This window comes from Emydura macquarii, unplaced genomic scaffold, assembly GCF_026122565.2.
Source record: "Emydura macquarii macquarii isolate MOO-44397 ecotype Brisbane River unplaced genomic scaffold, CSIRO-AGI_Emac_v2 contig_2246, whole genome shotgun sequence".
Taxonomy (NCBI): domain Eukaryota; kingdom Metazoa; phylum Chordata; order Testudines; family Chelidae; genus Emydura; species Emydura macquarii.
The window spans coordinates 2,804,797-2,829,771 of NW_027132383.1; the positions used below are offsets into that span (position 1 = coordinate 2,804,797).

The window sequence follows — 24,975 nt, forward strand, 5'->3', positions numbered from 1 at the left end:
GAACTGCACATTTGACATTGGGTCCTGACGTGCCCCAAGTGTCCTGCTAGGGGAAAATTGTAGCATTGTAAGGTTGTAGATCTGCAACTCTTGTGGTTCCAGGGGGAACATAGACACAGCCCCTCACGTATGTGATCCCTTCCCGGGAGTCAAGAGGTTGCCTGTGGATAACAGCTTGTTCATCAGGCAGAATTCTTGCGGCAGAGGCAGAGCACATCAGTCTGAGTATATCCTGGCAACGAGCTGCACTGAGAAAGCTACAAGATTTGAGAACAAGGGTTGGCTCCTGGCTGGGGTCACATGGGTTGGTACCATATCTTCGGGGCAGGGCGTAGGCCTGACTATTTTTGGACATGGGGTGGTATGTGATAATGAAATCGAATTGTGAGAAAATGGGACCCATCAAAGCTGCCACTGGTTTAAGGTTTTCACTCTATGTATGGAACAGGTGGCGAGCTCCTTCCAGGTAGTGCCACCATTCTGGGGATTAAAGACTGCCTTTGCAGGAGTTCCTTATCAAGTGTTTCGTAGTTTATGAAGCTCACTCCTGCAGAGCTAAAGTAACAAGTGCACAGGTGTAACATTTGTTCAGGACCAAGTTGCTGGGAGAGGACAGCTCCAATCTCTTAAACTGCATTGAGAGCTCGTTGAGGAAAGAACTGCATCTCCCGCTACCCCAGTACAACAGGGCCCCAATCCTGATTGAGGCTATGTGACAGGGTGCTAGGCAACGGAAAGCTGGGACAGCCCTCTGTCACCTGAGCCCCAATTAAGGAAGAACACTGGAGCTGTCTGAGTAAGCCTGCACTTAGTGGAGCAGCTGCCAGCCTCATTAGCCAGGGGCTACAAAAGACTGACAGGAAGGAAGTGGAGGGCGGAAGAAAACAAGCCAGAGAGTAAGGAAGTGCATAAGCTCCTCTCAGCTGGTGGCTGACTGTGAGGCCCCTGAGGCTGTTAAGCTGAACTGTTCGTAAATAGAAGGTGGTTGGCAAGCAACCTGTAAATACACCTCACGGGCGGGAGCCCGAAGCCGAGGTCTCTGACTGCTTTGTGGACGCAGAAATCCCAAACAACAGGAGGGCCCTGTGCGAACCCACCACAGGCTACAATAATAATCCAGAACCCTGCAGCTGACTGGTGAACAGATTTTCAGGTCACTAGTAACAAGGGAGAGAGAAAGGCTATAAGGGGGGAAGAGGCAGAGAAAATCAGGGAGAAGGTAGCAATGCAGGGAACGGCTGACTATGAAAGTCCATCTGCTGGGGACTGTGTAGCGAAGGGAAGGAGGTGAGAGCCGTTACTTACGTTGGGACGGTCTCCTTCGAGCCATAGTGTTGGTCTCTCCTAGCCTCAAGATGGCCTGGCTCCTGAACAGAAACAGTAGTTAGTCTCTGCACTCTGAAGCGATGCAGACTCTTTTTCTTGAACAAGGGAGCTCATGGCAGGGATGTGAAGGAAAACCCGTGAGTGCTGGCCTATTCCTGGCTGGTAGTAGGACATCCCACCCCATACAGTTGCTGTGTGTGATTTCTCACTGCTGCTTTACCAAACAGTGTGCAATACAGGGGTGGCCAAAGTGCAACCCACAGAATCCTAGCGTATAATGTGAACCACCATCATCATATCACCGACACGTGGTCTGTAGTGACCACAGGCCCCAGCACATAATACTTCAACCTTGCCTCTGGGATAAAGATGCAGCATTGCATATTGGGACCTTTAGGCTTCATGGATCACACCTTCTGTATTAAAAGATCAGGGTGGCTGCAACCTGCTCCATTTTATGCTCCTAAGGCAGGCTCCTTAGTGGCAAACGGAGGGGGATGCAGTGGAGGAACGTGTGGCCCAGAATAAAGGATCCCATGAAGGCCTGCCTGGGAACATAGGAATTGCCAGGCGGGATCAGATCCAAGGCCCACCGGACAGTTCAGTATCCTCCCTCTGACAGTGGCCTGCACTGCATGCTTCAGAGGAAGGTGTAAGAACCCTGCAGTAGCGGAGGTGGGATAATCTGCCCCCACATTAGGTCTTGTCCTGGTCTCTGATCATTGGAGATTGGCTTAAACCCTGAAGTGCCCACTCCAAAATCTGTTATCATTAATTAGAACAACTTGGATATTGCTGGCATCCACATAAATATCCAATCCTTTTTTTAATCTTTGCCTCAATGACTCCTGTGGCAGGGAAACGCATAGGCTAATCATATGCTGTGTGAGACAGTATTTCCTTTGATTGGTTTCGAATCTCTCACCTTTTAATTTCACTGAACGTCTCTTACCACAAAAACAAGTCAACAAAGAGAACTTTGGTCACAACGAGACAAGTTTAGAGACACAATTGCTCGCTACTTTGAGTGACTGCCTCGTGGAAAAGCTAGAGCACACTCAGGGAGATATTCTCTACTCAGGCTTCAGATACAACACAGGAGCTAATTCAGAAGTGACAGCAGCTGGGTCACTGGGTAACTGTGCACTTACATTAGGTAACATCCCAGAGGCACTCAGAGTACCAAAAAGAGCTGGCCCCAGAGCGTAGCTGAGCTGGTTACATTCCCCTTATCGTGTACCTGCTTAGAGCTGATGGAATGGGAGAGCAGCACAGCGTGGACACACATCAAATGAAACAATCTAATGTTTCTTTAAAAATCAGTTTAATCTAATCTCAGGGTACGTCTACACAGTAAACACCCACAGCTGGCCTGCATCGGCTGCCTTGGGATCAGGCTGCAGGGCTACAAAACTGGGCTCTGGGATCCTGCCAGGGGGCAGGGTCCAGACTCTGGCTGCCAGCTTCAGCCTGAATGTCTACGCTGCGATTGTAGAGCCCATCAGTCTGAGCTGTGTGAACCCAAGCCAGTTCAGTGCAGTGCAGTGCAGACAGACCTAAGACTTCAGACACTTTTTTACACTTTTTTACACTAATGATAACTTGACGGCTATGACATCGCATCCCTGCAGGGTAGAGTGAAGGTTGTTTCAGTGCCTTAATTATGGAATTCCATAACGGAAGATGTTTAGCCTTGTTTTAAGTTTAACCCTAAATCTGAACGGGTGCTGCCACTCACAGCCTGTTTTCTAACATGCAGACTGTAAGCTCTTGGAGCCACCCTGGTTCGCTTTATTTCTCTGTGAAGCACCCAGCATTGTTCTGGCCATGGGCAGACTCCAGCTCCTCCCAGCACCCTGAAGAGCTATTATCCTTGGCACCGTGCGACTTACTTTGCCTACTGGGTGTATAAGAACAAATCGCTGTAGTCCCTTGCCATGACCGCCCAAGACCCTCTGAGCAAAGCTCCTGTGACCACGCACCCTGCACTGGAGATACCAAAGCCTCTTTTTTCAGCCTCCTTTCTCTGTCCAGGCAGATTTTTCAAACAAGCCATGTCAGAGGTTTTTGCAGAGCAGACACGCTGCAGCTGAGAAGGAGCCCCAATTGAGCCAAGATTTTGCCAACCCAGGCCCCAGCTCCTTGCCCTGGGAGGGATCCCGCAGGAAGGTGCTGCCCCAGCCCCCCTGCTCCCCCGCCACCAGCAGCTCCTCCTCCTCCGGCAGTGTTCTCTTCCTGGGAACCTGAAAGATGGTAACCCCGTTGCAGTAACTCACCTCCCAATGGAAGGTAAGGCCATCACCGTGTTCTTGGTTTCCTGCGTTCCGGCTGATTTTGGCTGCTTCAGAGCCTCCAAATCCCTCTTCATCTGCATTTTACAGAAATGGTTTACTGCGTCTATTGGCCACACTGATGCCAGGTCTGGGCTGCCAGCAGGTGGGGAAGCCTTGCTCCTCGCCGCAGCTTTCCTAGCCTGCAAAAGGAGTGACAGATGCCGATTACCATCAGCCAGTGCTGCCTGTCTAGAGTAGGTGCTGCCACAGGCATGACAGTGTGTCCAAAGGACATGCGGGACCTGGCAGATGGGCAGCCACCAGAGCCTCTGCCAGGTTCATTTGGCACTGACGTGGTTAAATCAGTGCCAGGCCTGAGCTCTGGCACCTCTGGGCTTGGCAGTTCATAGCCCTGGCACCTCTGGCGCCTGCTGCATCAGTCAGGATGTAAAAACGTTTCTTGAGCCCCAGCACCAAATTGCTCGAGCCGTGGCACCTCTGGCACCGGGTTAAATCCAGTGTCAAGGGCTGTTTCAGTGACACAGGAGAACGACCCTTTGAAAGTGACAGGAATATGACTATGCTGCACCGTCACCGTAGTATCTGGGCCCTCAGCCGGGACACTTCCTTTCAGACTGCCGGGCACTAGCTCTGGGGGTGGCTGCGTGGGTCTGCCCACCCCGTTAGCAGCTGGAGGGGTGGGATCCCGCGTCCTCCCTTCTGCAGGAGCTGCACACTCGGGTTGCATGCAGCTGTAGCGAGGTCACTGGTACAACGGAGCAGGTGGCTGCAGGCGTTTGGGGAGGGGCGGAAGCTGCCGGAGCCGAGAGCTTGGGGCTTGTCTTGGGGGTTGGAAGGAGGAAAGTATCATCTGGGAGGCACTTGAGGACTTCCCCGCGGTGCGGGGCTCACCTTTGAGCTGCCGCCAGGGAAGTGCCTTTTCCCTGGCCGTGCCTGGAACGGCTCCTCCTGCTCCCACCTGCTGCTCTGGTGATCCTGGAGCAAACAGACGTAACCCGTCAAAACGAACCCTCCCCCTGCCCATCGACCCCCCACACCCACAGCATGATGGGAGGGGAGAGCACGGGATGGTCAAACTGGCCCTCCATAGGGGCTGCCCCTAGAGCCCCTTGGGTCGCACCACCTGCCGGCAGACGGCGGCGAAGGCAACGTGAGAGCAGGCAGGACGAGGCCTGTATCAGGATTCCAGCCCCTCACTGCTTCCTGACCGTTATCACGGTGATGATCATTCGTTTCACACCAGCAGTGTGCGGGGGCTGCAGGGCCAAGGAACGAAGAGAAGGGTCTTGTCCCAAAACCTCACGAGTTGGACGGACAGCATCCAAACCGAAAGGGGGCGGAGGGGGCAGTCGTGGCAGCATGTCTCAGCGGGGCATGTTGCCATGCACCTTAGGAGAGGAGCCTGCTTTTCATTGTCTGTAAGAAGATTTTTCAGCCACCAGGTGATGCCCCAGGTCTGAGGAGGGGCTCAGGAGGGCAGCCTGTGGGCACAACCCCTTTGGGAGAGCACGCAAGGCCTCTGAGCTATGCAGTGGGGCCAGACTCCCCTTGCTCTGAACTAGCTCCCTCTCGCTATGGCTTGGTCCACGCTTAAAACTCACGCTGGCGTAGCTATGTGTGAAAAAACCCTCACGCCAAGAGAGGTAACTCTGCCGACCTACCCCGGCCAAGAATTCCTCCGTTGCCCTTCCTCCCACCTCTGGGGACGATGGATTAACAACAGCGATGAGAGCCCATCCTCCCGCCATAGGCAGCATCTTCACTGAAGCACTACGCTGCGCCGCTGCAGCCTTTTACGTGTAGACAAGCCCTTAGCCTGCTCCCTTCCCTGCAGTAGAGCCTACCTGCTCCTCATGGGGAAGGTCCACCAGCCTCTTCCTGTGGAAAGGGATTCTTCCCCCGGGCGGGTTGGTTTTGACACATGCATAACTGCTTCAGGGCAGACCAGAATGAAATCCCACGGGGGCCCTGCCTGGCGCGGCTTTGAGCCAGAGCCCTGAGCAGAACCCAGCCTGCAGAAGAGCTAATCCCACTGTGCGGTATTCCAGTCAGCCCGGGCCCAGCTCTAGAGGGGGAAGGAGGGAGGAGAACTGCGAATGAGAGAGGCGCCGCACCTGGAAATCCTGCATGACTCCTTCAAGCCACTGAGCACAGACTCTCCTCAGCACTGCCTTGCTGGCACACTTCTCCCTGGAAAGGTCCCAGGCGTCCATCTCCTTGAAGAAATAGCTGTGCGGATCCTCCAGACCCAGCTCTATGAAAAGAGCCTTAATGGACCCCCTGAGAGCGAGGGAGAAATCAGGGTCACAAGGACACTTGTTCCTGCCCTTAGAAGCCGATGCTAACTAGCTTTAATCGAGACACAGTTTGCAGAGCACCCAGTGGGTGGGTCGCCTGGTGGCCAAGCGAGCAGGCTTGCACGTGAGCCTCCGATAGCATCAGACTGCAGAGACCAACGCCTCTAGGGAGAGACGAGCCTGCAAGCGAGCGGCTTGTGCTGTGCTGCATGCACCCACCGCCTGACGGGAGCGGGGGCTGGGGTCGTTCCTCCCTTTAGATGGGGGGGTTGGGAGTGGTTCTGCCGCTGCCTCACGCCGTGATGTGTGGTGGGCCCCGATTCCTCAGCGACTGCTTGCGCTGCGCTGTGCACCAACCTGGGGTCTGAGGTTAGCCCCTAGCCACGCTGTGCATTGTGGGATGTCTCAGATCACACCTTGAGGTGTGACATGGGAGCGTGCTAAAGTCAAACACACGGGGCAGTGTGGGGCCAGCCCCACGCCCTGCCTGAATCCCCACTGCCTTCCTGCACCGCCTGCCCCCGTTCCCAGGTGGGCCCCTGGCTGACGGAAGTGTGACCACAGCTCTGCTGGACCCCAGGCCAGCCAGAACTCACTTCCTCAGACCAAGTGAATGGGGATTTAATTGGTCACTGCTTGACAAGGGGGTCTCCGAGTCCCCCTCTCACTGCATGCCAGCTGGAGCCTGGACCCTCAGCGTCCCGGAGCGGTACAGCGTGTCTGTCCTTTTGCAGGCTCACCTTCGCTCTGGAGCTGGATGGCTTCCCCACAGGACCAGGGCTAACACAGAAGGGAAAGCTCCCCACACCCACCCCACAGACTCTGAGTTCTCCTTTCGACGGGGGGCAATGGGCCCCTGGCACGTGCGAGGGAGTCCAGTAGCACAAGCATCACGATGACCCTTCCCGCCAGATAAACATCGCGAGAGGGAGACGCAGCATTCGATGCAGGGGCTGCACGGGACTCGCTCGTAGACGTATGGGACTGTGCACAGAGACAGAGAGGAGGTGCTACTAAATGAGCAGAGTTCCAGAGGGGCAGTCGTGTTAGTCCGTATACAGCAAAAACAACCAGGGCTCTGGGGCACTTTAAAGACTAACACATTTAATTTTTGCAGGCATAAGCTTTCGTGAGGCTCAGCTCACTTCGTCAGATGCAGAGGTAGAAATGAGACACATAGGGAGCATCATATGCATGTACAAGTGCATAGAGAACAATGGGGGAGGTGGATGAAAGGCGGGTACTTGAGGGCTAATGACAGTCATTGAGTAGGAGTGAGAATGGGTGAGCAAAGCAATTACCTCTTGTAATGAGAGAGCCATTCCAAATCTCTGCTTAAACCCAGTTTGAATGTGTCAAGTTTGCAGATCATTTCTAACTCAGCAATTTCTGTTTTAAACAGACTTCAAAGAGAAACTGCTGAGTTAGAAATGATCTGCAGATCAGTGGATCAAGTGCTGCGTCCCCCTGGGATCTCCAACACAGCCCTTTGACTGGGGGAACAGACCTGAGAAGGGTTTGACTGGTGCTGCCCTGGGATAGCCCGTGACCGCAGCAGGCCAGTTCCAGCCCTGGGCTGAAGCACAGCCCTGGCGCGAGGCACTTTACTCTAGAGCACCAGCGTCCCCCAGGCACGGAGCCCAAAGCTCACACTTGCCATGCAGGCGAGTGGTCTGAGGTCACTGATCGAGCGCGTGGCTCCATGCCCTCAGCCCTCCCTTCAGAGTGCATGCTAGTCGTCCCTGCACGCAGCCAGCCATTCACCTGCTAGAGACGGGGCCGTGCAGGAAGTAGGCCATCAGCTCCAGGAGCAGCTCCTTGCTGTCTCTGCAGAAGGTCAGGAGGGCCTTCAGGGAGGTCAGGACAAACCTTTTCTGAGCCTTTTCCTGGGACGAGAGAAGATCGAGTATTAGCCTGCCCCAACCCCAGCGAGAACGAAGGTTCCCCGTGGGACTCGAGGAGGTGCAGGCTGGGCCTGGCAAACGAAGAGCCCTAGAAACATCCATGGGCAATGTGCTGGGCAACCAGACTCCTTCCTCCCTTTGAAAACTAGTGAGTCAGGGCTGCCACGACCCTCCTCCCTCTCTGACAGGCCTCTAGCAGAGAGCAGCCGGCAGCCGGCGGGACAGCACACGCAGCAGATAGCAACAGGTCGACAGGTGCAGCCACACGCCGCAAATACTGGCACACGCACACCCACGCTCCCTCCCGAACAGGCCCAGGTTGTCCCGGCAGGGCACGGCATCCCGTCCGCGGGTGGCCCAGGCCCACAGAGACTGGGCCTGTGATGCGGATGCAAGAGCACTCTTGCACTTGGAACACGCACACAAGCACAGTGTGTACTGGTGTGCATGAAGGAGGGTCTACACCCCCTGCGGTTTCATCTGGACACACTCTTCACTCCCTGCCTTGACCCACTGCATGCCCGTGCTGTGCAGGGAAGCCATACCCGGTTCCCATCTTTGTCTGTCACTGACACCAGTGAGGGCTGGGTCTGCCTTAACATGGCGTCTGTCACGTCCAGGGGGCTGGCAGTGGTGGGGGGATGTACCAGAAGCTGATGAAGAACTTTGAGATCCTTTGGGGGTGAGAGGTGATATCCCCCTGCTGCCCTGCTGTGTGCAGCATGCACAGACACACACGGTACAGAGCAGCGTGCGCACGCCTTGTACCGCACGTGCCAGCACAGGGACCGTCTCTGGCCAGACACACCCCTGTGCAATGGGAACTGTTCCTGCTTCGGAGTCGGCACCTTGGCCTGCCTCACTCCCTCCTCAGGGCTCGGGGGGAATGACACTAATTAGCCTTTCTGGGGCTCTGAGCTTCTCCTAACTGACCCTTCGTCAGTGTGTGCTCACTCAGAGCCGCTCCCTCACACGCGGTCTCTCAGCCCTCACGGTTCAGCTTGCAGCTTCCTTTGGTCTGCTTGTTTCCTGGAGGCAGCGTGGTGGTGGCCTGCCATCCCCTGCTGTCTCAGGCCTTTCTGCCTCTCCCCCACCTCTGGTTCTCCCCTGCCTAGCAGGTCTTGTTCTCTCTGCTGGTCACAGCTGTGGGTGCCTGTCCCTATGCCTGGCAGTTCTGGCAGCTGCGTGGGGTCATGATCCAGCGGCTGGGCATAGGCAGGAGAGACCCTCCTCTCCCCCATTACAGAGTCACTTGTTTCATTTCTGCTTCCAGCTCCTTGGAGGCCAGTGGAGGTGGCCAGGAAATGACAGATTCCCCCTAGCGAGCGACCAATCCCCATCAATTCTGAGGGCTCCAAACCATAACCATTTCAGACCAGCCTGGCGATGGGGGGGGGGGGGGAGGATTACCTCTGACCTTTCATATCCAAGCACCTCTTGTGCCCGTCCAGCAGACCTCTCTACAGTTAGCACAGCCCTGGGGCGTGCTGACACCGCTGAGCCTTACCTCCAGTGTGGGCGGGTCGCTCTGGTTCAGGCTGAGGAGCAGGGCATTGCAGACCTCACGGCTGTTCTCCACCCCAGCCTGCTCGTGCAGCGTTAGGATGGCTTGGACTATGCCCGTCTTTGCACTGTAATCCACGGTCAGCAGCACTTCCAGGAGCTGGCGCACAAACCCGCTCACTCTCGGTCCCTGCAGGAAGCCCTGACAAGGGGCAAGGGGAACATTCTCAGACACTCTTTCCACCTTGCTGCCCCCTCCTTCTCATACATGGGGAGAAAATGGGCCTGCTCGGAGCCGCCTCCCCTGGGGCTATGTGGGAAGTCACACCCCCAAAGCAAAGCCAGCTGCTTGAGTTTCTGCCCTGGAAAGACATGCGCAGGGGTGTGTGTGTGTCAGTGCAACGTTGCAGGGCTTTGGTAGGGGATGTGGCAGCAAAATCAATCAATCAACCTACAGAAATGAAAACTCTCTGAGCTAACTTCTGCAGCCTTCCAGGAGAGACGTGACATGATTTCCAGCCTCTAGTGAAAGGTGGGAGAAGGGAGGAACCATGCCCAATCTCGTGGTGCAGCCTGAGCGGTAGCCAATTGTGTGTGTGACGTGGGCCCTTCTTGCTTCCTTCCAGGGCTGCAGAAGACACAACGCCTGGCACCAGGATTAACTACAGTCCATTGATGGACGGCTTCTGAATCATGCCTCACAGTAACACCGGGCACTCGGACAGCCCTTTATAGCCTCTCAGAGCTGGGCCCCTGGTAACTGGGTAAACCCCGGGAGATAGCTCTATCTCATTAGCCCACCCCCTCTGGTGGGGCACTGGCTTGCCCAAGGCCACACAGCAAGCCACTGGCACAGACGGGGTTAAAGCTCAGGGGCTCCTGGCACCCAGTCCTGTGCTCCGCCCACTCGACCACACTGCTGCGTTTGGTCCGTGTCGCAGACAGAGGCAGCTTCTCACCGCTGAGCTGAGGAAGGGGTAGATCTGCCTGAACCATTCTGCATTCTGGAACTGGAGGATGAAGGGTGGGATCTCTCCTCTGGGGACAGAGGCGTGGAGCAGCTCGTGCTCAAACCCATCTGGCTGCGTTAGGAAAAAGCTTGTCCTGCTCTGAAACAAAAGCAACGGTGAGTCAGCGGAGCCAGCCCAGAGCCACAGAAGCTGCCCTGCCCAGGGAGGCCAGCAGCATTCTTCTGCTAGCTGCCTTCCTGTCGGACAAAACACCACCTCCCTTGATGGCAGTGACAGGAGCCTGGTGCAGCGCAAACAGGCCTCTGCAGAACACCAGCACTCAGGCAATGCGCCTCGGTGCTGGCCTGTCTGGCTATTTCCGCCCTGCCACCTGCCCCTGAGCTCTGCCAATGCCCGGCCTCAGTCCTGACTGCAGCCCTTCCCACGCTTCCAGTCCTGCCCCGCGCACATCGTGCCGCCAGGGCTTCCAGCCTGTGACCAAACACAGGGAGAAACAGGTTGCCTCCCAGACAGGAGGGAAGGTAGCTCACTACCTGTCTCCCGGGAAATTAAGCAAGGTAAGACCAAAAACAATGGAAGCCCCAATTACGTACGACTCAGCAAGGGGGTGGGAAGCCGACAGGGAGGGGAGAAAAGCGTGAGGTCATCCTGAGTCTGGGGACAAAAGGGTGAGGTTGGGAAGATATAAGGAGAGAGGAGAAGCCAGCTTGGCACCCAACACTGGACAGACACAAGGGGCCAGAGCTCTTGCAAACTGAGAAAGGCGGGTCCTTCAGCCAAGGCGGCTGAAGTCTCTGGGAACGGACGACTAGTAGGGAAGCTCCCTTGAGCAAAGATTGTAGCTTGTTGAGTTAGATCTTAGACACTTTTACTTTCGGGTTTTGTAACTCTTTCTAACTTCACTCATTCTACTTTGTAACACTTAACCTATGTTCAAAAACAACGAGAGTCCTGTAGCACTTTAAAGACTAACAAATTTAATTTCTGCTGGGGTCAGAGTTGCTGCACTAGGGCTGTGAATACACACAGACACTCAGCGTATGCTTGCTGCTGACTGTGAATGTTCCAGGGAGTGAGTTACAGGAACAAAGCTTTTAAGGCACAAAAGGGTTGCAGGGTAAGAAGTGCCACATTCTTCACTGGTCTGGACTGCACCCAGAACGTGACAAAGTGTATTTCTTAAAAATGAACTAACTGCAGCAGAATGACACCAGTTCGTGCCATCTGCTGCCGAGATGTCTTTCGGGGATTGGATTAGGATGAGGTTGGATCTCTACTGACGTAAAACATCCTTAGCGTTCCTAAAAATGATAGACTATAAATTTCTAACACAAAGTTATTTAGAAAGTTCTCTCTCATTCTGGTGGATAAAGTTGAATGTAACTAAAAATTGATGGTGCAAGTGACAATGACCTGATTTCACTTGCTATGCGCAGAGTATGGTCACGTACAGTAATAGATACACATGGTGATTTAAAAGAGTCGGTTTTCCAAAGCTGTAAACAACCATGAGCAAAACTGAGTGGGAGGAAATATATAAATAAAAAATCTGGATGATAATTGGGAACTGATCAAAATGCTTTATCAGATGCCTCCCAAAAACCACAATTCTACAATCATGAAAGAAGGTATTTTCAACTTTAAAAAATCCAAAACAAAAAACCATCCTTGTTAAGAGTGGAAATGACAGCATCTCTCTCTCTCTCTCTGTACGTAACAAACGGGAAAATGGGGAAACTGATAGCAATGAGTACAAATCAGCAATTAGGACATGCAGATAATTGATAAAGGAAGCTAAAAGTTACAAATGAAATATCTATGGCCAGTAGAGTTATGGACAATATGAAGGAATTATTTAAATATATCATGAATAAATTAAATCCTAGCAATTGTATAGGTCTCATACTAGACAAGGATGGTAAAAATATCAATCATGATGCAGAAAAGACAGAGGTATTCAACAAATATTTCTGTTCTGTATTCAGAAAGAAGCGTGTGGAGGTGTTCACATCTCACAGTGATAATGAAATCCTTTCTATGCCAGCTGTAACTAGAGAGGCCGTTAAACTGCAACTATTAAAGTTAACCTTTTTTAAATGAGCAGGACCAGAGAACAGGACCCCAAGGGGCAGAAGAGCTTTCTGAACTATTCGTGTGGATTTTTAACACATCTTGGAACGCTGGGGAGGTTCCAGAGGACTGAATTTAAAAAAGCTTCTGTAGTGCCAATATTTATCAAGGGGTAAATGGAATGATCCAGGAACCTACAGGCCAGATCACCTGTAAACCATTGTAAGCCAGTAAAATCAGAGGAAGGCTGATATGGGACGTAGTCAGTGAAGGAGCAAAGGATGGTAACATAATTAATGCCAAGCCACGTGGCTTTATGAAAAAAACTTGTCACCCAAACCTGATCTCATGTTCTGATAAGATTAGAAGTTTGGTTGATAAAGGTAACTGTGCTGAGACAGTCTGACTTCTGGATGGGTGAATGACTTAGTGCCACCTGACGTTCTGATAAAAAAATATCAGCACAATGCACAATCAACATAGCCCATATTACATAGATTAAAGTCTGGTTATCTGATAGACAGCAAAAAGTACTTGTAACTGGGGAATTCTCACCCAGCAGGGGTTTTTAGTGCAGTCCTGCAGGGATCTGTTCTCAGACCAATGCTATTCAATACCTTTATCTGTGAACTAGGAGAAAATGTAAAACCACTGTTGGTAACATTTGCAGATGACGCAGACATTGGTGGGGTGATAACTAATGATGGGGACTGGTCCATTGCACAGACCAATCTTGGTAAGCTGGCTTCTTCTGAAGAACGTGTGTTTCAGCACAGTCAAACGTAAGGTCAGACATTGAGGGAAAAGACTGTAGATGACACTTCCCAGACAGGGAACTGTATCCTGGGATGCAGTGACTCTGAAAAGGACATAGGGTAATGAACCCCAGTTGAAAAAGAGCTCCCAGTCCCAGTACGATGCCATAGCTAAAAAAGCAAACACGATCCCCAGATATGCAAAGAGGAGAATATCAGGTGGAGCAGGAAGGCGCTGTTACGGCTGTGTATTGCACTAGTGAGCCCATGCCTGGACACGGTGTCCGGTTCTGGCACCCACACGTTAAACGGGATATTGACAACTTGGAAAGAGTTCAGAAAAGAGCTGCAAGAATGATCTGAGGTCTGGAAAACATGCCTTCTAGCGAGAGACCAAAGGAACTCAATCTATTTAGTTTATCCACAAGAAGGTTAAGAGGTGACTTGATCTCGGTTTATACGTCTCTGCATGGCGCAGAGATTTCTGATGGCAGAGGGCTCTTTAATCTAGCAGACAAAGGCAGAACAAGATCAGATGGGTGGAAGCTGAAGCTAAAGGAATTCAGACTAGAAATGAAGTTTGCACTTTTAACAGCGAAGGTCGCTGACCACTGGAACAACTCCACGAGGGACCTGGTGGCTTCTCCATCACGTGACGTCTTTCACTCCAGACCAGATATATTTCTAAAAGATCTGCTCCAGCTCAAACAGAAATTATGGGCTTGATGCAGAAGTGACCGTGCGGTTCTCCGGCCTGTGCGGTCAGGCTAGATCAGAGCAGTCCCTCCTGGCTGTCGAGACCATGAATCAGTCTGATATCCTGAGCACACTGGAACCAGCCAATCATCCAGCCTCCCCAGCAATGCCCCGACGCAGCCCTTCCATCAACCCAGCAATCAGCCACGGCCTTGGTTTTTCTTGGGCGGTCAAAGCAAACACTGAGCGGCCTGTAGCGACACATCATCATGTCAGATCCTACCAGCTGTACAGGGCGCCAGTGCAGAGAGCTGGCTCAGCCATGCTGACAATGGGCGATCAAACAAAGAGGTGGCTGGGAAGGCCAGGAGCCACCTTTCCAGAATCAGCCATTCCAAAGCCACAGGCCACAACAGCCAGCGCCATGGGGAACTGAACCCTGCTGCCCACACTCAGAGTGCTCCTGAGTGCTGAGCTTGCCCTCTCAGATACGGGGCTTGTGGTCTCCTAGCCAGCTGCAGCCTGCGTGCCGTGACCCTGCAGAGAGAGGGAATGGGGCGGCGTTCATGGCTTCCAGGCATGCACCAGGGACTACGAGCTGAGAGGCGTGCAGGAAACTAATTCCAAAAATCTTTGGAAAGCCACTGGCTGGGCAGGGAACAAGCTGCTGCTGTAGACTTGGCCAGGCAGAGTTTGCAGAGCAGACGCCCGGGTTCTCAGATCACCGTCTTCCCCTTTGCTGACAGGACGGCGTGGGCGAACGTCCCCACTCAGTGTCTCACACCTAGCCTGTGCCACACATCATCTCTGCGCGGAAGCCCGTCTGCCCCGGCCTTGCAGGACACAGAGCCTTCGGGGTGCAATGCTTTAGAGGGACAGTGATCACTTTCCCCAGGGGGGCTGCCCCAGCCCCCCAGGGCCTGGCGCACACAACTCCCATTTCCAGTATTCACTCCCTTGCTGCTGCGTGAGATGCACACAAATGTGGGGCCGACAGGGGCGGCAGATCACCCGGGGAGGCCCACTGAGCCACAGCTGGTAACGTGGCACTGACAGTACCTAGACCCAGCTCCTGTCCCTGTTCCCCAAGCTCCGACCCCTCTCCTGCTCCGTGGTGCAGTCCGGGAGCGCGAGGTGGGGAGAGGCGCCCAGCTTCCCTCACGTCACTCCCCAGGCGCAAATCTGGAGCATGGGGGGTTCCTCGTGTCCCCACTCCCACGCCACAGGAGCCCATGAGGAGCTGATGTGCCCCACGGGGAAGGGAAGGAAACCAGACGGGGAAGGGGAGCCTGCTCAGCGCCTCAGTGAAGCAGGCGTCGCTTCAAAGCACCCAACGGCCCCTCCTGTGTCAGGGACCAGAGACAGGGCACTCGGCCCTGCTGCGCTGGAGACACTCACCGAGGTCCGGGCAGGCTCTGGGGGCTCTGGCTCGGTAACTGGCACGCACAGCGGCACAGGCTTTTCCATTGAAAACAAAGAGAGACAGGTTCAGAGGGAGCTGCCGGGAGCGAGCTGAGCCGGGAGAGGCCTGAGGCCGGGGGCTCCCTGCTCCAGGCTGCAATCAGAGGGCAGCACGGTGCCCAGCCGTGACCCGGCCTGTTCTGCTCACAGACCGGCCCCTGCCGTGGGCACCATTCTACGGCATTCCCCACAGCAAGCACCCAACATTTCGGGGGCAGACCCCCAGACATTCCCAGAACCAGTGCAGAGCCCCTCGCGCCTGCCCCAATGGGCGGGGAGGCCGGCCCCATAGAGGGAAAGGGAAAATCACAAACATGGAAGGCCCAGGGTGTGGAGAGACCCCCGGGTCCCGCTGCCGGGGTCAGAGCAGGTGGCAGGGAGTGAGCCTCTGAGGCGGTGGGGAGCCCGCTGCTCTGTTCCATTCTGGTTACGTCCTGCACCCTGAGCTGCTAGCCCAGGTCCCCGCACCCCAGTGTCTTCACGTCTCCTCTTCCAGGGGGTGCACAGGGACGCAGCGAAGCCCCCAGCAAGGCAGCGAAGAAGCCGTGGAAAGCCAAAGGCAAAGAAGCAAGAGCGGCCAGGTGGGATGAAGGGGGGGACAGACAGCGAGTGGGGATCCCAGCACTGGGGTCACTCAGCACTGCCCGAAACAGGCGCCCCTCTCTGGACCCTGTCCTGTCCTCTCTGCGCTCGGGGGGCGAGCACAGGGAGAAGGGAAGGTGCGAGGATGGCGCCCAACCGCACCACAGGGGAAGTGAAGGTAGCATCAGATACGGGCAGCGAGAGGGGAAGCTTTACAGCTCCTGGAGGAGGCAGAGTGAAGGGAGGAAGCCTGGAGATCCAGATCGACGGGGGAGCCACAGAGACCCGCTGGAGACCAGGCCAAGCCAGGAGAGAGGCAGGAGGGCGCAGCCAGGCATGCAGGGATGGGGAGACGGTCAGCTGGGGACAGTGCTGAAGAGGCAGGGTTCAGAGCTCCCAACAATCCCCGGCAGTGACTGCGCCGAAGCCAGGCCCATGGCAGAAGCACACAGAGAAGGGGTCTATGCGGAGGCCAACAGACAGGAGCCAGTCCTTTTTGGAGGGCCATTCCAGGGAGCAGGTGCCTCGGCTCTCCCTGTGCAATGCCGACGTGCCGGGCAGGACCTTTGGCTGCTCTCTTCATTCCTGTGGCAGAGTCCCCAGGTGGTAGCTGAGAAGGACTCAAGCCGCGATGAGGCCAGATTACAGCACTTCCCATGGCTGTCTGGAATGTCACAGGGCAGACACCAGCCCACACTATGTCCTGGAGCCGCCCTGGCATGGCCTCAGAGACCGGAAGGCATGCGTGTTCCAGAGCAGCTCCGTAAACCCACCAATAAACACACAAAAATCAAAGCAGGAGCCATCAACGCCACCGGCCGGGGGCCCAGTCCTGCAGCAAAATGCTCCTCCAAGAAGGTTGGGGCAGAGGCTCCATCACTGCCTCTGGGAGGGGGTGAAAGGCCCACGCAGGGACAGGCACCTACCTGTGGCCTAGAGGCTCCTGCGCTTTCAGGCCTGCTTGCCAGAGACTCCTGGAAGAGAACCGCTGGCATGAAGCCTGGAGTAAGTTGACGGGGTTTTCCAGCTGACGGAGGCGGGCCCTGCTGCAGCGTTTCACTACCCAGACCTGCACCCCACAGCTCTCCTGCCATCCCTTCATTGCTCTCTCCTCCTTCCCCAGCTACCCGGACAGCGGGAGGCGACGGACCCATGCTCAGGGCGCGCGGTTTTCAAGAGGAGACATCCCGGCTAATTAACACCCGCCCGGGGATCAACCTGGCACTCGCTCTCCACGTGCAGAGCGTCCACCAGGCACCCACAGGCCCCCGCTGCAGACACCGCTGCAAGTTGCCCCCCGTTTACCTCCTTCCACTTGGAGACAGGCAAGGAAAGGCTGGATAACTTCTGTCGAATTGCCGCTCTCCTGGCTGTTTCCTCCTCTTCCTCTTCGGCTTCATGCAGCTCCTCGCCTCGCTCGGGGCCGGCCCCCCCCACCGGATCCTAGCAAGGAAGAGGAGGGGGAGCGGCTCCTTTTTGCCTGCTGCAGCACCCACATTCATAGCCCCGGTGCTCGAAATTCAGGTGAGCTGAGAGTCAACAGGTGGAATCTCCCTTGTCTGAATGCTGGGCCCGGGCTGTGAGCAGGCCTGGGCTGGGACATGGGGCTCTGCCCTTGCTCACAGAGCCCTGCCCCAGCATATAACGCTGGGCCCGTGAGGGCAGAAGGCTCTGAGCTGACGCCAGGCATGCGGGACGAGCCGGGAGAATGACGACGCTGCAGGAATTCACTGCTCTGCTCTCGTGACTCTGACCTTCAGACACAAGAGGGGCCCCGGGGCTCCTTGCCAGAACCCCAGCCCATGGCCGCACAGGTCGGAGGCCTGGCTCTGCTCTGGGAGGCTGCCCTGGCCCCAATCCCAGAGTGGGACAGTGGAGCAGCGGGAGGGGAGCATGGAGACCAGCACTAACCAAGCGACTCCTCTCAGTCAGTCTCCAGGACTGAGGCCAGGCTCCCCTGCAAGCCCCAGTATATCTGCCCCGGTTCTGCTCCAGGCTCGGCTGCAGCCCAGCTCCCCGTCCCCAAGGTGCTCAGCTCCCTCCATGGACAGAGGAGGCTGGGAGACGCTCTTGCCAAGAGGGTGTGTGATGGGGCGTACTCCCCACACTGGCCCTGCAAGAGCTGAGTGGGGCCAAGGGGGCCCAATCTGGCGGCAATCGGAGAGAATTAAGCCTGGGAGGGAAGCCCTGAGTAGGGGACGCTCCCCTGTGTGGGAACAGGCCGGGCTTACATAAAGACAGGGCACTGGACACAGCGGGGCCTGCGATCACTCCCTGGGAGACGAGGTGCGTTTGGGGGCTATAGGGACAGGTAGCCCACGGTTACTCCCTGGGAGGAGGGTAGTGAGAGGCTGGCAGACCCAGAGGAGTGGGGGGCACCAGGAGGTGAGGAAGAGGCTCAGGGAAAGGCAGCAGGGCGCAGGAGGGACCCACACCTTGGCTGCTCTTTAGAGGGTCCCTGAGCCAGAACCCGAGTAGAGGACGGGCCCTGGCGCCCTGCCAGCCATTGAGGGCAGAGCACCGGGGCAGCGACTGGCAGAGGCTGCAGGTCAGCAGGGACTTTGATACACACCCCCGGGAGGAGAAGCCACACAGTGACCTGGCCAGAGGGCCGCATCACAAAGGGGATGCTGCGGTTCCGGGAGCGAGAGAGGCCCATGGGCTGAGAGAGTGGCAGGGTGTAACCGCTGGAAGGGGCGTCGGCCCGGCAGAGCTGAGTCCCAGAACGGCCAGGAGCCGGCGCCATCCTGCAGTGAGCAGAGCCCCCCGGTCACGTGGGTTTTATGCTTTGTGTATCGAGCTCAACCTACAACAGCACCTGCCCTGCAGCTGGGGGAGGGCAGCACCACTAGCGCCTGCCTGCACTGGGACCAGGCCACCACACCAGCCGGACCCAGTGGGCCTGGCCATGGGATGAGCAGAGACGCAGGGAACAGGGTCACTGCATCTTTGGTTGCTGAGCGTCATGCAGCACAGGGAACCCGCAGGAGAGTCAGGGCGAGCAGAATAAACAAGGGGGCTCCAGCCTGGAACCCAGGGCAGGGGCTCGTCTGAGAAACAGGACGGAGAGCAGCAGCGCGCTGGGGAGACGCGTCGGGAGAGCTCTGCCTACGGATAGCGCTTTCTGTTCTGGGTCCGCACTCCGCTACCTCTGGCACTTCCAGCCACATTGCCAGCAGCGATTCCCCTGAAGACTCGATGTCTTCCCGGCTCCGGAACTGCTGCACCGCCACCGAATTGGGCATGAAGCCAGATGACAGCCTGTGGACTTGGAGATAAGCCGACTCCTGAGAGAGGAAGCGAAGCGTATCAGAGAGCAGCTTGCCCTCCAGGGGCACAGCAAACCACAACCCAGGGGAACCTCAGCAGCCGCCACTGTCCACGAGTGCTTTCTGGGCCAGCTCCTAAATGAGCTTCCCACACCACAGCTGCGCTGGAGGCCTGTCCAACTGTCCTTCTGCACTGCGTGGCCTGTGTGGGGACCCAGCAGGGCTGGTGGCTGTAGGCAGGGGCATGCTGCAGAGCGGCTCCTGCTCCCCTGCCTAATTCTCTAGGGGCTGTGACAGATCCTCACCCACTGTGGGGCACAGCAAGGCCTGGGAGGCCTGGGGAGGGGCTGACAGGGCCAGCGCAGTACATGGGAAACAGCTGGGCAGGGAGGAGCTCCTCCCCAGAGCAGAAGGGCTGGGACTCAGCACGGGGTGGGGCGTGCATGAAAGGAAAGATCCGGGTTTTATCCCCTGGCAGAGGGGGTGGCTCCAGAGGGAGATGCACGCCTCTGTGGCGCTACTGGACAGGAAGGTCCTACAACGAGAGGCACGTCCGCACCTGGCGCTCAGAGCGGGGCCAACAGCCTGTCCTGAGCAGGGATGGCGTGCGTGCAGCTCCGAGCTGGAGGAAGCAGGAGTCGGTGAGCTAGATAGCCACAGCCACGTGCGGGGAAGGAGAGATGCTCAGGACTCGGCAGTCGGGGTCAGAGAGGAGCGAGGCCATGGTGGCGTTTCAGGGTGATGGCGGTAGGCGTTTCCAGGGGACGGCACGGTGGCAGGGCTGGGCGGGAGTCCCAGCAAGGCTTTGCTCAGCTTACGAAGTCTTACCTTGGACGTCTGACTGCTGGCGTGAGACACGTAGGAGCTGTGGCCGCTGACTCTGGTGTTCTGCAATGAAGACGACCTGCTATGGCCGCCGGTCTGCTGGCTCCCACCGGCTGCCACGGCCTCCTGGCGAGCCTTGGAGAACCAGACCGAGGGGGAGTTATTCCGCAGGGCAGACGCCTGCTCTGGAGCTTCTGCACTGTTCTCACTCGTTACTGCCTCCCCCCACCGCACGCACCTGGCTGCCACGGCGGAAACCGCAGCTTATGGACTGCCTGGCAGCTCTCCCTTTGCCCCCAACCAGCCTGCCAGCTGCATGGCTAGAAAACCCCTGCCCTGCCCCCTGACAGCCCATTGGATCCCCTACCCCAAGCCAGTCCCGAGGTGAGATCAGAACCGGCAGGGGACCTGCTGCCTTGCCGGAGCCGGCTCGGCGTCGATCCAAGCCCTTACCTTGGATATCTGACTCCGGATGCTTTCCAGCGAGGTGCGGAGCACGAAATCCTCCAGCACTTTAGAAGCACTGGGGGGTGGACGAGCTGAACGTGAGCCACGGCCTGCGGGAGGCTCCGGGGCGTCCTCTCGGCAAACCCCATCCGCCACGGCAGCCTGGGGGACAAAGCAGCTCTGCGCACAGGTGCATGGTACAGGGCCCCCCACGCCTGCACCTGCCTGTCAGCCCGGTGCTCCACCGCCAGACACCAGCACAGGAGCTTCCAGCCCAGGGCAGGCAGAGCCCACGTGGGCCACAGTGCCCGGGCAGCCGCCCACACCCTGGGGAGCAGCTGCAGCGTTGTTCAGTGCGTCTGTTATGGGCTGTGCCAGGGAGCGACGTGGGCAGAGAGCAGGGGAGGCAGCGGGAAAGACCAGACCTCGCCCCCCTCACCACACACACACCCCATTTCAATTCAGTGAGACTATGGGTCCAACCCACCCAGGACGTGGCGACTCCCTGGCGTGGGGTGTGGGGCCCTGTGCCCGGTGCCAGGCGAGTCTATTCCAGATCCTGTGACAGGCTGCTACACACCCTGCCAGCGCTAGCCCGGCCACGACACACCTGTCACACAGCAGCAGCCAGTCCCTGCCTGGCCACCCTGCCCCACTGACACTGCCACCCACTGTATCGCTGCTGCCTGCACACCAGCCCGGCCCCACGGCCGCAGCCCCTCCACGCCTGTTCCCCTAAGACAGGCTCCATTGTGGGTGTGCCAGCAGCCCAGGCTCCTCCCTGGGAAGACGAGTTCCAGGGTGAGCAGAACAGCGGGACTCGGGCGTCTCTGGGACGTTGCTGCCGACAGACACGCGGAGAGGTGCAGGGTGCAGGTTGTGGTCATTGGCGACCCCTCCCAGCTTTGTAAGACCGACTCCTTCCCTGGGAATCTCCCCAGAGACCTGGGAGGCAACAAACTTACATTCAAACCCCGTGGGAACAGGCTGGGCACCAGCGCAGCCACTTAGCGAGTAAGGGGCTGGGGGAAGCAGCAAACTCCCCAGCCTGGCGATGCAGCCACCAGCCAGGGCCCAGCGCCAGGCAGGGAAGGGACAGGAGCAAAGGGCGCTGTGCCGTGAGCCAAGGTTGTCATCTCAGCCGTGGCCAGGATCAACACATAGGTCCCGCTGCACTGTTTTTACACTAGGGAAGCCATGTGGCCTGATGCAGGGCTCTGGTTCTGGGCATCTGGTGGGCCAGTTTTATAAATAATCCCTACCCAGCCAGATCCCCATCCCCCAGCCCGTGACCCAAGCCAGATTCTCCTCCTTCATAACCTGCCAGTCACCCAGGACTGGTCCCCTTCTTTCCCCGTCACTTATGGACTGTCCTGCAGCTCTCCCTTTGCCCCGCAACCAGATGGCCAGCTGCGAGGCTAGAGAACATAAGAACGGCCAGGCTGCGTCGGAACAATGGTCCATCCAGCCCAGCAGGTGCGGTGGCTACTGCCAGGTGCTTCAGCGGGAATGACCAGAAAAGGGCAGTCATCGCGTGATCCACCCTATCGTCCAGTCCCCGTTTCTGGCAGACAGAGACTTTGGGACACCAAGAGCATGGGACTATCTTGATTGATAGCCACTGACGGACCTATCCTCCGTGAACTTTTCGAATTCATTCTTTTTTGAACCCCATCTCCCCAACCAGCCCATTGGATCCCCTGCCCCAAGCCAGTCTCGAGGCGAGATCAGAACTAGCAGCGGACCTGCTGCCTTGCCGGAGCCGGCTCGGCGTCGATCCAAGCCCTTACCTTGGATATCTGACTCCGGATGCTTGGCAGCGAGGTGCGGAGCGTGGAATCCTCCAGCACTTTAGAAGCACTGGGGGGTGGACGAGCTGAACGTGAGTCATGACTTGCGGGAGGCTTCAGGGTGTCCTCTCGGCAAACCCCATCCGCCACGGCAGCCTGGGGGACAAAGCAGCTCTGCGTACAGGTGCATAGAACCATAGAAGACTAGAGTTGGACAGGACCTCAGCAGGTATCTAGTCCAACCCCCTGCTCAGAGCAGGACCAACCTCAGCTAAATTATCCCAGCCAGGAATTTGTCAAGCTCCACCTTAAAAACCTCTAAGGATTGAGATTCCACCACCTCCCTAGGTAACCCATTCCAGTGCTTCACCAACCTGCTAGGGGAAACGCTTTTCCTAATGTCCAACCTAGACCTTCCCCAACTGCAACTTGAGACCATTGCTCCTTGTTCTGTCATCTGCCACCACGGAGAACAGCCTAGCCCCATCCTCCCTGGAACCCCCTTTCAGGTAGTTAAAGGCTGCTATCAAATCCCCCCTCACTCTTCTCTGCTGCAGACTAAACAAGCCCAGTTCCCTCAGCCTCTCTTCGTAAGTCTTGTGCTCCAGCCCCCTAATGATTTTCATTGCCCTCTGCTGGACTCTTTCCAATTTGTCCACATCCTTGTTGTAGTGGGGGGCCCAAAACTGGACACAATACTCCAAATGTGGCCTCACCAGTGCCGAATAGAGGGGAATAATCACTTCCTGTGATCTGCTGGCAATGCTCCTACTAATGCAGCCCAATATGCCGTTAGTCTTCTTGGCAACCAGGGCACACTGCTGACTCATATCCAGCTTCTTGTCCACTGTAACCCCCAGGTCCTTTTCTGCAGAGCTGCTGCCTAGCCCGTCGGTCCCAGTCTGTGCATGTTATTGTAGGGGTGTAATTAGAGCTGAGGAGGCCTCATCTCTTGGGACAGCAGGAGGGAGGTAAATGGATCAGCGGGCTGTAAACTGAATGTCTGTGCTGGCTAAGATAAGGGGGACACCCCGTGAACCATTGACAATGGACGCAATAAGTGAGGAACATAAAGATGAGGTAAAGGGTTAGTTATACATGGACAGAGCACGCTGTGCAGGGATTGCTTCCCGCAACGTAGCCAAGCCAATCGCAGAACGTCTGATGTGATGTACAGTAAATGCAATGGAATATGTCAGTGTCTATAAAGGAAGAGGTCTGCTGTATAACTTGGGAAGTGTGATACGCCCTATACCCACCCCCTGGGTTTGAGTCTGACCAACTCAGCCTCGCTTTGCTCTGCCATTTAGAGGGATCCAAGTGACAAGACTGGAGTCAAACTGGGTTCTTGGGGAAGTGGGTGGATGAGGTCTCAGGAGCACCTCAACAAAAACAGGTTATTAGAGTTCACACATCTGACTTGTCAGTCTTCGTAATCAATGGAAACCTGCACAACACCTGTGACCCGTCCATGCCTAGGGCAGCCACCTGAAAATGCCAAGGTCAGGGCAGGCTGTAAAAGGGGAGCAGATTCTCCCAGCACTGGTGGGTGACACTGAAGTCAGGCATCCCAACCAGCCACAAACTGTGCTTCTGATTCCCTACACTGCTTATCAAGAAGCCAGTACACAAATACACACAGCCCCCTTTACTGCATTCCAGTCTCCGGCTCCCAATCAGCCACTAGGTCCAGTAAAGAGACCAGTTATTTAAACTCCATGCTCTTTACTAAAAAGGTTCCCTCTGACCCCAAGGGGTCAGCCACAGCACCAGAGCAATGTAAGTTTAAATAAACAAACAATAAGAGAATTAAACAATTAAAGAATTAAAGCAACCAGATACATACAAATGATTTGAAAGTCCATATACATCAGGTTTCTAGAAGAAATGTGGAGTTGCAGGCTTGTATAGTCCCTCTGGTGTACATCCAGTACCTGGATGGGCCTCAGTCCTTTGTTTCACAGCTTCAGTTGCAGATGGCTTGGTCCAGAGGTAGATAGGTGGCTGGAGTTGAACAGGACTGACGACAAAATGGATTCCCAGGCTTCTGCCTTATATATCCTCTGGCCCCAGCCATGCTGTTTGTGGAATTTTATAGGAACCAAAATGGAGTCCAGAGTCACATGGGCAAGTCCCCTGGGCCCCTTGCACCTGTGAATGTCTCAATGGGCCATTAAGCAGGCTGTTGTCCTGCCGCCATCCTGTCTGGGGTGTGTCTCAGACAGCACAGTTTAAAATACAGATATATTAAATATATCCATAACTTCCACTACACACATAACACCTGAACATAAACATCATCATCTGACTTAGCACATTATGGCCTTTCTAACGGTACTTGACATGGCATAGCTCACATGAATTACTGTGATTTTGACACACTGATGTACATAATATAATAAATGCCCCCCCCCCCCCCCATCCAGACAGAGTGACACCCCCAATGCGAGACTGGTATAGAAGGGAGTAATCAGAGCTCCTGAATACACCTTATACCGAATACCCGCCCCCCTTATCCAGCCAACGTGACACCCCCATGCAAAATCGATGCAGAAAGGGGTGTTTCTAGGCACTGCTGAATGCATCATAGGAACTTTCCCTTTTCAGTTTTGTATCTTCACAGCTTTTAACAGGTCTGAAGGTTTTACAAAGTATCAGGCACATGGTACATTTCTACAGATTCTGGCATTTGGAACAAATTGCAAGATTTAACATTGGCCCTAATATTAACAGCAAAATCATGTTCAGCTAAAACAGGCATTTTCTTTGTAAGGTTCACTACGGA

The 24,975-nt window shown here is 55.8% G+C and overlaps 1 protein-coding gene across 1 annotated transcript in view; it reads right to left on the reverse strand.

Moving 5' to 3' along the window:
* Positions 1-24,975, reverse strand: part of WDR97 (WD repeat domain 97) — a 65,625-nt gene that overhangs the window by 10,882 nt on the left and 29,768 nt on the right. Inside the window, exons 16-27 of the mRNA XM_067560055.1 lie at positions 22,191-22,346; positions 20,407-20,562; positions 19,978-20,088; positions 19,009-19,146; positions 17,165-17,302; positions 10,284-10,433; positions 9,329-9,526; positions 7,682-7,803; positions 5,735-5,900; positions 4,512-4,595; positions 3,603-3,799; positions 1,306-1,367 (exon numbers count right to left, since the gene is read on the reverse strand). Of these exons, the coding sequence (XP_067416156.1) occupies positions 1,306-1,367; positions 3,603-3,799; positions 4,512-4,595; positions 5,735-5,900; positions 7,682-7,803; positions 9,329-9,526; positions 10,284-10,433; positions 17,165-17,302; positions 19,009-19,146; positions 19,978-20,088; positions 20,407-20,562; positions 22,191-22,346 (1,678 nt within the window). The remainder of the gene's footprint in view (positions 1-1,305; positions 1,368-3,602; positions 3,800-4,511; positions 4,596-5,734; positions 5,901-7,681; positions 7,804-9,328; positions 9,527-10,283; positions 10,434-17,164; positions 17,303-19,008; positions 19,147-19,977; positions 20,089-20,406; positions 20,563-22,190; positions 22,347-24,975) is intronic.